Raw genomic sequence first — 16,226 nt, 5'->3', positions numbered from 1 at the left:
TGACTTCTCAGTGACGCAAAAAGATTTAATATACTGCACCAGATTTCCATATTCTTTCATGTTTCATTTATGCCCAATTTTAGGTTGCAATGTGGAATTTTATAGTTTACAGTTTGATAGTTATAGCTTTTACTGTGTATTAGAAAAGTTGGAGAAAATCATGAAAAACACTCCTTTAAACAAAGCTTTACTTGTAAAATTGTTTGAGGTTCTTGCAGAGGAGAAAAAACCTAAATATTTGCTTTTTAGTAACAATTTACTCTGTGTTTGTGTGTTTTGTAAATGTGCTGTAGCTGGGTTTTGAACAAAAGACACAATCCTAATGTGTCAAATTGAAAAACTTTAAGGAGCCTTTTGACATTTTCTCAGCAATTTGAGAAGCAGCATTCACTTGAGGTTGAACAGTTCAGGACTTTGAAGAAAAAGCTTTTACCAGAAGCGAGTTTTGTGTTCATTACTGTGTGACACAAGTAGCCAGTGTAGCAGTTTCCAGGCATTATGACAGGCAAGGCTAACTGCTATCGTATACTGATGTACTCTCATCTTGTTCTTGTGCTGAAAACAGTGCATCCCAAAATAAAAGAAACTTCAATTATTCTTTCAGTGAAGATATGTATTTTTTGCACTAGTACTTCTCTGCTGCTCCAGACCTGTAAGTTCATGCTTTTCAACACAAGCTCATCTTTTTTTTTTCTTGCTTCTTTCCAGAGATTGAAAAAATTCAGAAAGACGAGGGGAAGGAGGAGGAGAAGTTCATCGATGTCGTCATCAACAAGAACATGAAACTGGGCCAGAAAGTTTTAATACCAGTCAAGCAGTTTCCTAAAGTAAGTGCTATGGTATCACCACCAGAGATTTCTCCAAGAATGTGATGTGCACCGATAGAGAATTTTAGATTGCGTTATTTATAGATAATGAAGTCAACTACAGTGGCTCTACTTTTGATTTAAATTCCTTCCAACAGCCACTTGACACTTTTTGTTGATGCTTTATGTTATTAGATGTAGCATATCCGGTAGATGGTGTTCAGGCAGAGAGTCGGATGACAGAACTGGGGTAGGACGATGTTAGGGAGGTTACTTTCTGTCTAAAGAACTGTTTAAGCTTTTGAAATGTATAACTTTAATTCTAATTGTTCCTCTCTCCAGCACCAAACTCTCCTTTGTGTTGACCTTGGTCAGTGGCGCTGTGATGCATCTGTATATTAATTTGTCAACGAATAACCTCGCAGTGGATTTAATTTTATTGAATGTCAAACGATTCCTTGTGAAACATGGGAGATTCTGGGTCTTTTACAAGCTCTAGAAGCTGTTTTTCTCATGACAATTTATCGCTTGTATGGGGAGAACGTGATTGCAATGTGGCCCATAAGTCACAAATATAGAGTCCAGGACGATCGGCTTCACAATGACCTCCATGTAAAGCCGTTTTGAGTGATAATACTGTTGGCACATTTGAGAGCACTTCAGCCTCACCCGCTAGCAGGAGCCTTCATCGACAGCTGCATTTACTGGAGCTACAAGCTCGATGCGTGACAGGGATTTCCCACTGGGAGCGTGATGAGGAGGCTTGGTGTAAAAGTGAGAGGGCTGCTCCTAGTTGGGGGACATCGCTCAAGTTTTCATCTCAGCCCCCACGGGAAGGATAGCGGCAACCTTCAGTATACCACTGGAGAGGACAAAGCTGAACCAACAAACCTCTAGGTTTGGTTTCATCAATCTCAACACCAGACTCAGAGTGACATTTCAGCATATAAACATCACCATGCTTTATTATTGTTATTATTTCACACGTAGCACTTAGTTTGTATTTGTGAAAGACTGTAGATCAAACAGGAGTTAACACTTTATGTACTTTTTAATGAAATATTATAAACTAGAAATTTTTACAAAAAAATGCAAAAAAAAAGGTCCCTCGTAACATCTTTTTAAAACTTTAAAAATCTGTTTGCTCCATCTTTTCTTTCTTTAATTTTTATTTAATGAATTTGTCTGAGGCTTAAAAGGGATTTCATATATTTTTAAGGACTGAATCCCCTGCTGAACCTTGACAAACTATAGATAGATGCATTTTGTGAATTGTATAGGCATACACCAGGAATTCAAATAGAGTCAAATCTAATTTATCAATACGTACTGTATGTTACATTAATGCAGTCTCCATAGTTGTATTCTATAGATAATAATGCATGTAATGCTAACATTTTGCTAGCTAAAGCCTTTGAGACATTGCAGCTGTTTAAAGCACATTTCATGTTCATTCATGTTTTTAAAAATCTGTTTAAATAATAGTCAAATGAACTCAAAGTGTTTAAAAAGTAAAACCACATTTAGCTTAGATTTCCATATAAAGGTCTTTGTCTGTACTGTGGAAAGACGATACATTCGTCATCCGGTAAGGTTAAGATGCACTCTGTTGTAAACCTCAAAGTAATTCAGCTAAATAAAATAATCTCAATTAGCGCTGCCTGTGTACGACATACATATGTGTGTAATGCTATCTGAGACTGATCTGAGTCTCCCAGGTTCACAGCTAAACAGATTTGCTTTGACAACTTTGATAAGTAGAGCCACTAATATGCTGTTTAGAGCTCCTACAAGCCACCGGAGGAAGACAAATTCAATTTGTTCTATCTGACAGGTAGCAGTGGCAAGAGTGATCTGTCTGACTTGAATGGCTTTTCTCCTGAGCTGCGAGCATCACCTTTTGGCTTCTGGCATTGAAGTGGCACTGCCATTTTCCAAATGGCCATTTAGGAGCACGTGCAGAGAGGTTAAATCCATCGTCTGCAAACACGGCTTTTTATCAAAATGAAGCAGGCAAGGACACCATGCAGCAAATTCTAGGCTGAGATAGAGCCGTGTGTCAGCAGTGATTTTTAATACCCAACACTGATGAATTATTTAGAATTTCTAAAATACTGGAAAGAATGACGCTTACAAAGGGATCCACTATGTGGTGCGGGGTGTTGTGAACATGGCAGTACTGTTAAGTTAGCTGTCTTTTACGTTTAATCGAACCCTTGTCGACATAAATCACTATGACACATAATGTCACGCCTACCCAGGAACTAAAAATATTCTACCTTTTGAACGTCCATGCGCTATCAGAGCTCATCTGTACCCTTCTTGGTTCTGTAGGCCTTCTCCTAGAAAGCTCTCTTTTGGCACAAAGCACCACAGGTCATTAGTGAGGCGTAAGGAGTCCCACCGGTTTATTTCCAGTTCAGACTGTGGCGTTTCTCTGGGCTGGGAGCTGTGATTTATCCTTCTGCTGTCGCTCCTGTCCTGCTGTCCTCAGCATAATCACTCGGCACTGGCTCTCTGTGCGCACACCTTTCGCCAGACTTGCAGTAATACATTCAGCAAATGATGAAAAGAGCTCAGATGTGCTCACCACCACTCCCGCCCCCTTCAAGTTAAGCATGATTAATCAGACATCCTTTCTCTTCCTGTGTCCCCTATTCATTCTAATCATCCACAATTTTTTGGTTTGGGAAAACAAGCTGGGCCAAAATACAACAATTAACTTTTTTTTTTTTTGGCAGGGAGGGGTCTGTGTATTTGCATCTTATTATTATTTTTCATTCAAGTAACAGCACAACAGAGCAGCAAGTGACAACCTGTGATTAAATACATCAGGTTGTTTTTTTGGTGATTACAGAAAGCAGCAGCACAATCCTCTCACACAGTCTAATGACATGAAGCGGCTACAGAAGCCCGGGCAGGTTTTCATAAGTCATATAATCCTTCCTGATAACGGAAGCATTAGCCAAACCCCAAAGCTTCAATCACACTGGAAGTCAGACAGATTTTGATATCTGATAAACAGCAGGGATTACAGCTATTTGCTCAGTATAGACTTATATATGTGGAGTACGGTCCATATGAGGAGATGTGTGCAGATGTACCGACTGCCTCATGATGTGTTCAAATAACGGGATTAAGACTTCTCTGTGACATTTACTGGCTTTAATCAAACCGGTACAAAGCAAATCTGCATGATCCCTGTTTAAACAGCCACAAACTTAAAATAGCTCCAAACACATGCCATTACATCATGTCACTATATTGTCTGTAACATTAGTGTAACATGACTGGATTAAGCTGCTGCATAGCCATGGGGCAAAAATGAGCTGCTCTGCTCCTCTTTAAAGATCTCGTCCTGCCACACTTTTACATTAAAACAGGTTTACTGTGGGGTTATATGATGAAGGCAACACAATTTAGGAATGTGCATGCACCACTTGAGCACAGCTGGCTTTAACCTAGCTTTAAGAAACATAAGCATTGCTTGTCAATATTGAACACATCATGGCAGAAACATTTTGCTTTTGTTTTTTGGAAAACCCAGAATGCACCATGAAAATGATTTCATCTGAAAGCTTTCAGAGACCATACATGCAAAACTGTTTACTGGTATTATAATATCTCTACTGGCAAGTGAAATATTGTTTGCCCATTTTTTATCCTTGAGACCTATTAGAATAGCTTTATTAGCATGTTAATTTTATTAGCACTTACAAATTATTCCTCTTTATATTTTTCATCTTGGTGCAACACTTTAGTTCATTCACTGTCTAATACAAGCTGCTTTAGCTCAAGGGCCACCCTCCTGCTAACTCATTACTTCTTCTTCTACTTCTTCTGAAGTGAGGATTTCTGACATTGTTAAGGCCAGATTATAGGAAAAAAACGTCTACGTAGGCATCAGATTATATATATATATGAACTCATCATTAAGGATAGAGAGGAGGTCACAAAACCCTCCAAACTCCCCAAAATGTCCAGAGAATAAATGAGGTGATATGTGTTAGTATTCTTCTGATTTCCCTCTATGGCCTAACTTAGTTAGCTGGTTAGCTTGAGTACCAAACACTACTTCTTGACTCCTTCAGTGATACGTATAACCATGGCTTTATTAGCTGGAGTGCTACATTTTTATTTATCAGTTTTTTAAAGAATAGTATATAAATGTAAAAAGACTTGGACCATCATTCATTTCTTTTATATTTTACTGAAAAACGGGAAATAGGTGCAACAATTTTTTGAAACACTGCAAACATAAATACAATTACAGCTTAGAAGGCAATTAACAGAGTTTGTGCAATTCTTACAAGTATGTTAGAATATATAGTAAATATTTGATATAATGTTGAGGTCCACTGAGATTTGCACAGTACTCTATAATTTCTCATATTTAGCTACCCAACTTGAGTTCCTTTTGAAGCTAACTACATGATGTGTTTTAGTGGTACTGTATATATTATATCATAAAAAATGACCAAAGTGAAGTGTTACCACAGAACCTAGAAAGGTTTGCCAATTCGCCCACTTGGTAATCCACACCTTATGCTTTTAGCTGTGTCAGTGTTAATCTTCAATACCCATGCTTGGCCTCAAACTTGACCAATTATTTTTGGAAACTAAATGCTTTGGCATTTAAAGCCATTTTTATATAAATGCCCGAGACCCTAAATATCTTTTCCCCCATCACTGTCTGCCATTTCTCACCCTTTCTGCAGCTCCTTCATTAAACTATGGCTCTGCACTCATAGAAAGAGCAACAAAACCCTCCAAAAAACAGAGAATATTGTTTCCTCTAAAATGATGATCAAAATAACTATTTCAGAATTTGGTTTCCTGCTGATGAGCCTTATATATTCTGTTTTTGTGCTTTTTTTTGTTTGTTGCAACAAAAAGATCCAATGCAGTGATTGGATACAAAATACAACGTTAATTTGTCTAATTAGTGTAATGTGGTCTTGAAGAGGATGCTGGTGGGGGGATTTCTTCAGGTGTAGACTGTGTGGTTAGCGCAGACTAATGAGACAGTGTGTAGGATCTGAATTCAAACGAAGAGCACCCTGACACGTTTCTCTTTGAGTAGATTCTGTCTCTATTTAAACTGTCCTCTGTAGAAAACACTGTATCTAAATGAAGAAGGGCATTTGTCCTCTCAGCTCAGCAGAAAGCCAGCTTCTCTCTAATTGTGTCCCTTATTCCACTGAGCCTCAATTGCTCTGCCAGCAGAGTAAATTTATGTCTGCATTCATTTCTGTTTCACAGCCCGTCTGATTTTCTCTCCCTGTAAATTAGCTTCTTTTTGCTTTCTGCCTGATGCCCATGTATGCACATTTGATAGGGCTTCTACGCTACACTTGTACACAGTATACACAGCAACGCTTTGTTCCTGATCAGAAAATACTCTTTTCTGCTTGTTCAAGCGTTTTTACCCATCGGTGGGTACACACAGTTGGTAGCCAGAGGACTGAGATATCTGCACAAACATCCCGGACGTCGTGTCCGATACACAACCTGTCAGGAGGAAGGAAAGGGTGCATAAAAGCTTTGGTAATGCGCAAAGATGTCAACTGTGTGATCTGGCTCTGCAAATCATTGTTCAGGAGACGGCACAGCTCAATGATCAAAGCTCCATCCAGGTGGAAATGATGGATGCTCAGGACATCGGTTAAACTCAGCACATTTACAACATTTCCTGACACCCTCTGTTTGCCCTGGTGCCGCTGTCTGCTTTCATCATCCTTTTGTAAACTCGATTCCTTTCGAGGGGGCGCGCGCTTTGTTTGCGTAGATGATTTTGAATTGAATATTCTTCACCTGACAATTCATTTTGTCAGAGTTTTTGTGATGATTGATGCTTGTAGAATAGAATAGAATAATCCTTTAATTGTCCCACAAGGGGAAATTTGGGTGTAACAGCAGCAAGAAAGACACATATACAAACAAACAGTATAGAAGACACAGAACAGAAACATAGACAATTTTTACATATTTACATGAAGGACAATGGTAGTTGGAATTCTTAGTGGTTCTTACTTTTCACGTGACTCTTATGTTCCCCCTTCTGTGTGTATAATAGGGCTGCCACAAACGATTATTTTGATAGTCGACTAGTCACCGATTATTTTTGCGATTAGTCGACTAATCAGATCATCATCCATTGGACGTAAAACTACAGCTTATTGCACCAGCAGCATCTGCTCTTATATAACTATCATTAGCTTACAGCTTTAAGTGTTTAAGGTCTGTGCTAACTAAAAATAAAGACAAGATGGTAGTTTATTAAATTTTAATGAAATTTGCAGATTGTTTCGGTGAAGTTTAATAAACTCCTTGCTATCTAAAATATAACAGGACACTGGAGTATATTCTGGAGCATCTCACACTTCTGATAATCAGCTGTCTGCTTGACGTTTATTCAGCTGTGTAAAAACTATAACTTTAATCTCAGACAAACTGATTTACTCAGGAACAAATAAAATACTAAAAAAAAAAAAGCCAAACAATAACATTTTAAGTTATCTAAGTGACTCATATATATTTAACCTGAGTAGCGAAAGACGGCGGTGGGTTTGAAAACGATTTGCGGGGAGTCCGGTGTTCTCACGGTGCTAGTGAGCCTAGCCCCCGGCTCGCTAACGAGCTAGTGGGTAACAGACGTCTCCGAAAACGTCGGAGCGCTTTTGAAAATATGTGGTGTCCTGATAAACTGAGCAGATATTTGAGGTTTACACAGCTACATTCTCGCCTGAAAATATGTTAAACGTTTATTTTGTGACCCAGAAAGAATAATAAGAGTAACATTAAAACTAACTAGCTGCCGCCATTGTTGGAAACTGCGCTGGGCCGCGCTATGAATTCTGGGACACAGCTTCTTCTTCTTCTTCTTCTTCTTCTTCTTCTTCTTCGGGGTTTAACGGTAGCTGACATCCTTGTACATGCAATGCTGCCATCTTCTGTTTCAGTCCGTTATTACACTCTTAAATCCTGCCACTTATTCCTGCGTCTTTTGTGATCTTACAAAGTTTCAAACGACGCGTCGACTATTAAATCAGTCGTCGACGATTTTGATAGTCGACGTAATCGTGACTAGTCGACAAATCGTGGCAGCCCTAGTGTATAACTGTTGTTTGAGTATATTCTTGGTTTACCTTCTGCTTTGCTTTGAAGTTCAGTTCCTCATGTCCCTGTGGTTTTTACTTTCCTCTTTTATTGCTTTACAGTACCAGTAATAATAATAATAATAATAATAATAATGGATTGGATTTATATAGCACTTTTCAAGGCACCCAAAGCGCTTTACAATACCACTATTCATTCACTCTCGCATTCATACACTGGTGGAGGCAAGCTACGGTTGTAGCCACAGCTGCCCTGGGGCAGACTGACAGAAGCGAGGCTGCCATTTCGCGCCATCGGCCCCTCTGGCCAACACCAGTGCCTCATTATCACGCTCATTGAAATTAATGCTCGGCAGTGTGGCCAAAAATGAGTACTCGTGTATTTTTTAAGTATTTGGTCACCCGTTAGACGAAAGCAGAATCACTCTCATTTCTTAAAAACCTCCATTGAACAGTCACCGCTCCTCTCTCAGTCACAAAGTTCTGAGCATCTCTTCTCCTCATCCTCAGTCTGTCTTTACGCTTCTTGAATCTAGCAACAGAGTCCTCCCCAGCTGTTAACAGACTTTTATGCTACCTAGGTAGCTAAGATTACCCAGAAGACTGTGCGCCTGCACTATGTAACTATGGCACATCTTAGTGTTAAAAATAGTCTCTGTCACAATTGTCTCAGAGTCGTGATATATTTTAGGAGTTGACTCGTCCCAGGCTTGGCCATTGAGGGATGATATTTACTTTAAGTGTACAATCACATCCAGGCACAGGACTCTGTGTAATTACAAAAGCTGGAGGAACACACTGTATCTGAGAGCGGCTGGATTTCAGCCTGGCCGGGATAAAAACCCAGCAGTCAGTTACTGCATTAGAGCGAATCACTAAAGCTTGCTTCTCAAATCCTTCACCCAGGAATTGGCAGGAGCTTCCTAATAAGCACTCGCTTTCAGAACAAAAGGCAGGAGAGATATAGGTGAGGTGTAGAACAAAACTGGCTGTTTTTTTTAACCTCCTGCTCGCTAATTGATGACCTAGATAGTGGAAGGAGACAGCTGTATAACTCACTGTTAAAGGGAAAACATAGGGAGGAGGAGGAGGAATGCATCGTTCCCCTTTTGTCTCTCTGACCATCTTCAGCTGCTGGTGAAATTGTGATGAGGTTCTCTGACTTTGGTAGGTGTCTGTGCACAACACTGGAGATGGCAATGTGTAGCATTTGTGTTTTTGCACTTGAAAAGCAGTGACCTTGTGAAGTGATGTAGCTGCAGAAGCCTTCAATGGCCCAGAAATGCTACACGGAAACATTTATATTCAAATATACCAATCTTTGAGAGAATGTCATCAACTGACAAGGTAAAGCTCATGGGGAGATGTTCTTATGCCTTCATCACCTGCAAAATTAACAATAAATAAAACTGGCTGCCCAAGTTTGTTAATAAAAACTGCACTTAGGATAGAGAGTCATTTCTTCCTTTATATGCTGCCTGTTGGGTTTTTTGGCTAGCTCATTCACATCAAAATCATCTCTCCCAATAAAATGTATCTATTGTATCTATGTATTTCAGGGTTTTTTTTCTATTGCTGTTATTCTATTTTATGTTGAGGGAAAGTTCTTCATGTGGTTGTCTGTTTTTGTTCTTCCCTTGTTGTTTGGAGTTCACCTATGCCTCAGTGTCCCTGTCTCTGGTGCGTGTCTTATATTCCCCCTCAGTCTTTTCTTTGGTACATTGCACTCAGTATTTCCTGCTTTCTTGTCCTACTGGCTTTCTGCATTGGTTGTTAGAAGTTGTTTTTGGTTTTTGTTAAATAGACAATTTCAGTGTTCAGATCAAGATTCAAGCTCGCTTTTTTCCAACCTGGCAGTCTGCGTTGTGTCGAATATTGGTAACAAATCGTAATGTAACATAACATAATATAACATCACTTTGAAATAAAGTTATTGTAGTTAACTGAACTAAGAAGCTAAGAAATAAAACCTGAAAAACATTTTTAGTCACTGAAAAATATGAAGTTGTTTTGAGTTGTTTCAACTAGAGAATGAAACAAAAACAAACTAAAAGTATGTACTTAGAAACATCTCACAGATGTTCCCCATTTTATATTAAAAAAAACCCAAAAGCTGAGACTGAAACAAAAACTAAAGTAAAACGATCTGTTCTAGTCACAAGGAGATGCTACTACTGAGCCTGTGTAAACCAGTGTGTCTCTGGTTTTGGGGAAAATGGTCAAGAATCATATCTGAAAGATGACAATGAAAGTTTGCAGAAATCAACTTTTAAGATGAATAAAAGACAATAATTTTGAAAAGAAAATAATTTCTAAGAGTTTATTTGATAACATGCAACAAGCTTATTGCCCAAAGAGATGTATGTACTGTATAGAGGTGAGGTTTCCGGTGGGGATGGTGTGGAAATCCTTACTCGGTTTCTTCCACTCCTCTCTTACAGTTTCCTGACTCCAGGTCACCTTTTCCCAGATTTTCACCTTCAGCTTCCAAACCTTGCTGGAGGAGGTCCCGTGTTTTATTTACAGATAAAGAAGTCCTGCATTATTTTCTGGAAGTGTTGATCTTTTCGGCAGTTTAGTAATTATGAGATATGAAACATGTGTATGCCAACTTCATCACTGATATTTTTACCGTGGTGTTTGTGCCACTCCTGAAACCGAACCTTGCAACAGTGCCTTTTGAATGTCATGTGCTATTATTCTTTTTTGAAGACTTTTGGCCAGAGCCACACAGCTTTTTCTTGTGCTATAAAATTACAGCCCATGAAAAGGTGACCTTGTGAACCTCAGATAAGACATCTCAGAAATGCTTCCTCAGTGATTTTATCAAAATATGAAAGAGGAAAACCACTGATAAGTTTTCATTAGCTTCAATCTGTGGTTGAGCCACATGCGACTGACATAAAAGTCTTTGCTCTTTATCTCAAACACACAGATTCTGACTGATCCGTGCTCTCTTGCTCTCTGTTGCAGTTTAACTTTGTTGGCAAACTCCTCGGGCCACGCGGGAACTCGTTAAAGAGACTACAGGAGGACACTCTCACAAAGATGTCAATTCTCGGTAAAGGATCCATGAGAGACAAAGAGAAGGTAACCCTCCAGTCGGTTATTTCATTTGTATTCGTGCTTGCCTTGCTCCTTTTGCTCTCTTTCACCTCCAACCCATTTTAACTTGCTCTGCTGTTACTCTTAAAAAAGATTTGAAGTGAACAGGATATAACCTTAGAGTTAAGCAATGCCTCCCATAGAAAAGGGGGAATGTGAGGAGCCCATCTTCTTCATTTCATAAAATGACATGAAACAACTTTGTCTTATTGTCTCAGCTTTGCTCAACTTTTTTTTGGCCTCCCAGAGACATTGTAAGCTTTTTATATGCACACCCACTTAGATTCAGTGGCACTGAAATTTCCAAAATATCTTTCAGCTTATCAGAGCCAAGGCGAAGGATTGTGGATTTAGACAAGTCAAGAATAATTTAATCATTTCTAAAGAACTGCATGTACCAAGACCAACAGTTCAAATTGTTGTGCAAGTTACTGAGGAGTTTAACCACTTGACTAAGATCTGAAAGTTTTAAAGGTTTAAATGGTGTGAAATAACCCATAAACCGGCAAGGCATAGGCCTGGAACACCTGTGTCACTGTGTACAGTTGAATGAGGTTATCATTGCCATAGACTGAGAAGCTGTTGCCCAAGGAAGAAGCCTCTATGCAAGAGATGTGTAACTGATTACATGGACAAAGAAAAAACCTTCTCGAGGAAAGTTTTTATGGTCAGATGAGGCAAAGATTAAATTGTTTGGCCACAATAACAAGAAGTTATTGTATGAGTAAAGCTGAGGTGATATAAAGCAAACTGCTTCTAGAATTATCCCCTGGGTTTCTGGCTACATTGCATCCGTCACAAGTCAGTTCCCTGTGTTCAGACTACCTCAGAATTCTGACAGTACTGCATATATTTTTTCATGATATAAAGGTGTCATGTTATAATATCAATGATGCATCGACATTATGACTTAGCATTCCACAACAGTAAGACCAGCTCAGACATGTTTGACAGCAAAAGCTTCGTCAGCCTCTGACGATTTAGAAAAAAGGGAGCTACTTCAACAACCTCCAACAAAGCACAATACTTTAAAAAATATATAAAGTATATTTCAGTAAACTAAAGTGAGGAAATTGTTCCCACTAAATGTGGAAGCAACAACCAGGCTCTGAACGCACCGGAGGAGGAGATGCTAGCAGCTGGTGGTGTGATCCAAACAAATGACTCCACCGAGCATCGCTGCAGCACTCACTAGTTGCTTTCCGTATGACAGGGAGCGCAAACGATGGAGGGAAATTACTGATGTGGGCTCATGGTGGTAAAAGCAGCTGGATAAAAAGCTCGACCTAAGACACAAAATCCCAGGTGGAAAATATTTTTCAGTTATGTAACAATATTGTGCAGGTTCCAGAGAGTTTGAAGGATACGCGGCTTTAGTTATTGTTATTGTCAAACTAAAGTGGCTAGATATTATTTTCACTTAAAATTCCCATTGAAAACACTACTTTGGCTACTCTTCGGTTTGCATTTGACTGACAATAGGTCACTATTTTGTACTATTGTACTAATGTGCTGCTTTTACTTGCACCTTGTGGCAACAGATTTACACGTTGAATTAAATAGTGTGTCATTTGAGACAGTAGCTGATTGCAGGGTGGAGAACGCCCTGCCTTTTGTTTGCTCTAATAAATGCTGCTCCTGCAAGCTGCAGTCACCAATAAAACATTCAATATTCTTTTCTGCATCGTCAGAAACATAATTATCACTAACTTCCTTGAAATATTATGATAAAATACGCTGAAATTTGATCGACCTGATAAAAATGACTGAAAATAAGTAGCCTGTGCTTCACAGTGGCACGACAGCAACAGCCATAACTTAGCTATCAGTTTAAAGCTGCAGAATCAGCCTCACAGGTTAGGTTTTATAGTATTTCTACTACATTAACCATAAGTATGCATGCAAGATGGATAAAGCACCTAAGTGCACTGAGAGTTCAAAAGGTGAATGTAGATTTTAGTATAAAGAGCTTAGGGTGGTCAGTAAGAAGTTTTAAGATGCAATTTGCTAAGAGACAATGAATTCAGATATTAGGTTCACCCTGTGTATATTTTTGACCCTGTGCTTATTTTAGAAAATTCAAAAGAAAAAAAATAGTCCATCAAATTCTTTTTTTTTTTTAAAGATCTGTCTTCACATCCATAGTTATGTGACTATACAAATGCAACTGTACATAGCTGTAAATAATAGGTGGCCATTAATGAGTGCCTATAAAATTAAAACTACGTTTTTGCATAATTGTTAATCCCTTCCACTTATTTAATCTAAATATAAAATATACGTGGTTTACAATCACAGAAAACAAACATAATGAGTCTTTTTTTAAGGAGTCAATTAACCCTCTGAGGTCTACGTCATCATCATCAGTAACAATGCTAACCCTAGCTACGCGTTTTTAAGTCAACTAAAAAATTCCTTTAAAAAAAAAAAAGAAGTAATTGTTGATGGTTGTCAGTAAAGAATTAGCATGGGGTGACTGATCAGTAATGAAACCTTTATTTTAAAATGACAGTAAGATTGAATAATAATAACAAAAGCACAGTGTGGTATATACAGTTTTATATGTGCAGGTGAGAATATCAGCTGCAATAATTATCTAATATCATTCACATCACACTTACTAAGGCTTTCAAATAGAATCACAGGGAGTGTTTTTAATAAAAGAAGTTTTTCCTTTTTCATTTTCTTTTCGTTCTAAATTGGAAGACGCTGATCTGAAAATGTATAAGTGTGTTTGTCTCAGATCACCCCCCGTATCTACAATCTCTGCTTGATTGACAGCTCTCCGGTCACCTAGGCTCCATTGGAGAAATGCAAAAACAACTATGTCTGGAAAACAAATTTCAAAAGTTTATGGAAATGGGAATGATCTTGGGGATCACCAAATACGCCTGACATCTTTCAAAGCATACTTCGTCTCTCTCGTAGCGTGTAAAACACATGCAGTCAAATCAGCAAGCACACAGGAAAAAACACTCTTTCTGGATTTATGGGTTTGTTTTCATAGAAATTTTGAGTCTTTGTGAAGATTCGAACCAAACTTCATGGGAAGAAAAAAGATTTTGTGAAGAGGGTATAGCTTGAAGTTTCAAACACAATCCAGTTTAATGACTTCTATCATCCCCGATCATGTCCACACATAAAGAGAGGATATAAATGGCTCTAACAGAAGATCCTTAGCAGCCGGATTGATTGCACACAGGAGTGTTTAACTGGGAATAAATCGACTTCTCTTGGCTTGTCTGTGTCTCCTCTCCCCCTCTGTTTGTCAGAGGTGATTTGTTGATGGCGATGACTCTTGCTATCATACAGCACATTCTTTTTGATTACTGTGATCAATAGTCTTTGATGGTACACTCCTCTCGAGTAGGTGGGAGAAAAGATCTGTTATGGCGATATACTGACCTCGGCAGCCCTCAACTGTCTACGTAGAACCGCTGTGGGATTTATTCCTGACAGCTTTCTGTCAGGGACGCTCCTCAAGCTAGTGCTTCCTCTCTTTTTTTAGGTGAGGGATATACCGTTGCTGCAAAATGAATACTTCATGTTGAGCTGGTTGCTGACTCTCTGTTTTCAGCTTCACAGTGTGTGTCATTGTAGTTTTGTGCCCTTGCGCGGGTCAGGGTGCTGGGCTACTGCAGAGCAAAGAGAGACCCCCGAAGGCTTTTTCTAGACAAGTGAAAACAAAGTTGTCTTATCTGTACAGACACGCCGAGTGAAGAACCGCTTCCTTTAAGGACACATTTCTATTTATAATGATAAAATGCATACTGCACCATACCTCTGGGTTACATATGACTGACAGGAAAGGTGATAATATACCGTTTTCACCCCATGGAAATGTAATTGTAGACTTGCTTCTTGGGGGGTGAAACTAGACAATGCTTAGTTCATTTGCTTTTAAGCTCTTACATGTGGCAGAGACACTGCAAGAACTGCTATAACTACACAAATGTTTGCTGCAGATCCTTGATGTGCTCACAAGAACGTGAGTCCCGAGAAGCTGGAAGGAGCCAGAGCAGCCGGGAGTCACCGCTCCAGCTTACAGCAGTTCAGTTGTCCTGCTGCTGTCAGAGCAGGATGATGTAAAGTCATCTGTGTTTCCCACCCTCTTCTCATTAGCACCGTGATTAACTCATCCATTTTCCTCCCTGGGAACTGTGCTCACTCTTTAATTTTCCTAAAAGATAAAACAGTCGCAATTCCTTTGTTTCACTTTTAGTAAGCTCTGCATCAGGATTAATAAGCAAGCTGTTACTCTGCTCCACCACCAACACTACATGGCTAATCATTCCACAATTCATTAACAAGTTAACATGATGAACCACTTAATCATATAAACTCGTAGATTAAATGTGGAAGATAACGTTGAGTTCAACAGCATTTTGCTACAGTTTATTTCTACCTATAGTTGTTTTCATTGATTGATAGTTTTATTTATTTGAAACACACTAAGTAGCACAGTAATTTTAGAGCCTTTTGGTACAGTTTTCTGTGATGTTGTATTGTCACCGTGGCCTCTGCAGTCAGCCAATTCGCTGAGCTTACCTTGTTTTTTGGTTAGACTTGCCAAAGCATTGTGCAGTAGACTCTGTAGACTTATATGATTTATTTTGCTCTGTATTGTACCCTAGTGTTCTAAAAACCCTGCAAGACGCTTTGGGTTAGAGTGCTTAAACACTATATAGCAAAATAAAGCCACGATTTTAAATAAACGTAAGGTCACATATAAAGTCATCCTGTTGTTCACTCACAGAACTGGACTTTTAAACGGGAAATCTAGCTGGCATCTTAACCTCCTAGGACCTGGCATCCACATATGTGGACATCACATTTTGGGTTGTCTAGACCAAAATACTCAATTTTGCTCTACAAGGGCCTGATATCCACTTACGAGGACATTATACTGCCACTGGTCAATCGAAATTTACAACGAATGTCTTCATATGTGGATTTCATTTCTCCCAGAAACAAAAATCAGGTATAAAACAAACTGGTAATTCTTTGTTTTTACATTCATCAGGTCCAAATCAACCCAAATATTGAAGAGAAATTAAAAATGCATGACATGAAAGAGTTCGGGTCTTAGGAGGTTAAAGTGAATTGAAAAGGTCCTTTCAAAAAAAGTAGCTGCAACTCACTCACTTTGAATGCTAATTGGTTCAAGCTAACTCTTGCTCAGCTCGCATGATGTCTG

At 38.9% G+C, this 16,226-nt stretch overlaps 1 protein-coding gene across 2 annotated transcripts in view; it reads left to right on the top strand.

The window, feature by feature from the left end:
* The window catches only part of khdrbs3 (KH domain containing, RNA binding, signal transduction associated 3), a 158,320-nt gene that overhangs the window by 76,200 nt on the left and 65,894 nt on the right, over positions 1-16,226 (top strand). For both annotated transcript variants that reach the window (XR_013095231.1, XM_004574891.3), the window contains exons 2-3: positions 709-827; positions 10,898-11,014. Coding sequence is in view for 1 of the 2 variants with exons in the window: in XM_004574891.3 (XP_004574948.1) it covers positions 709-827; positions 10,898-11,014 (236 nt within the window). In the remaining variant the exon portion in view is untranslated. The remainder of the gene's footprint in view (positions 1-708; positions 828-10,897; positions 11,015-16,226) is intronic.

Source organism: Maylandia zebra, linkage group LG22 (assembly GCF_041146795.1).
Source record: "Maylandia zebra isolate NMK-2024a linkage group LG22, Mzebra_GT3a, whole genome shotgun sequence".
In the NCBI taxonomy this organism is placed as follows: domain Eukaryota; kingdom Metazoa; phylum Chordata; class Actinopteri; order Cichliformes; family Cichlidae; genus Maylandia; species Maylandia zebra.
The sequence above is the reverse complement of the archived record's forward strand: the minus strand, read 5'-3'. Positions and strand labels throughout refer to the sequence as shown.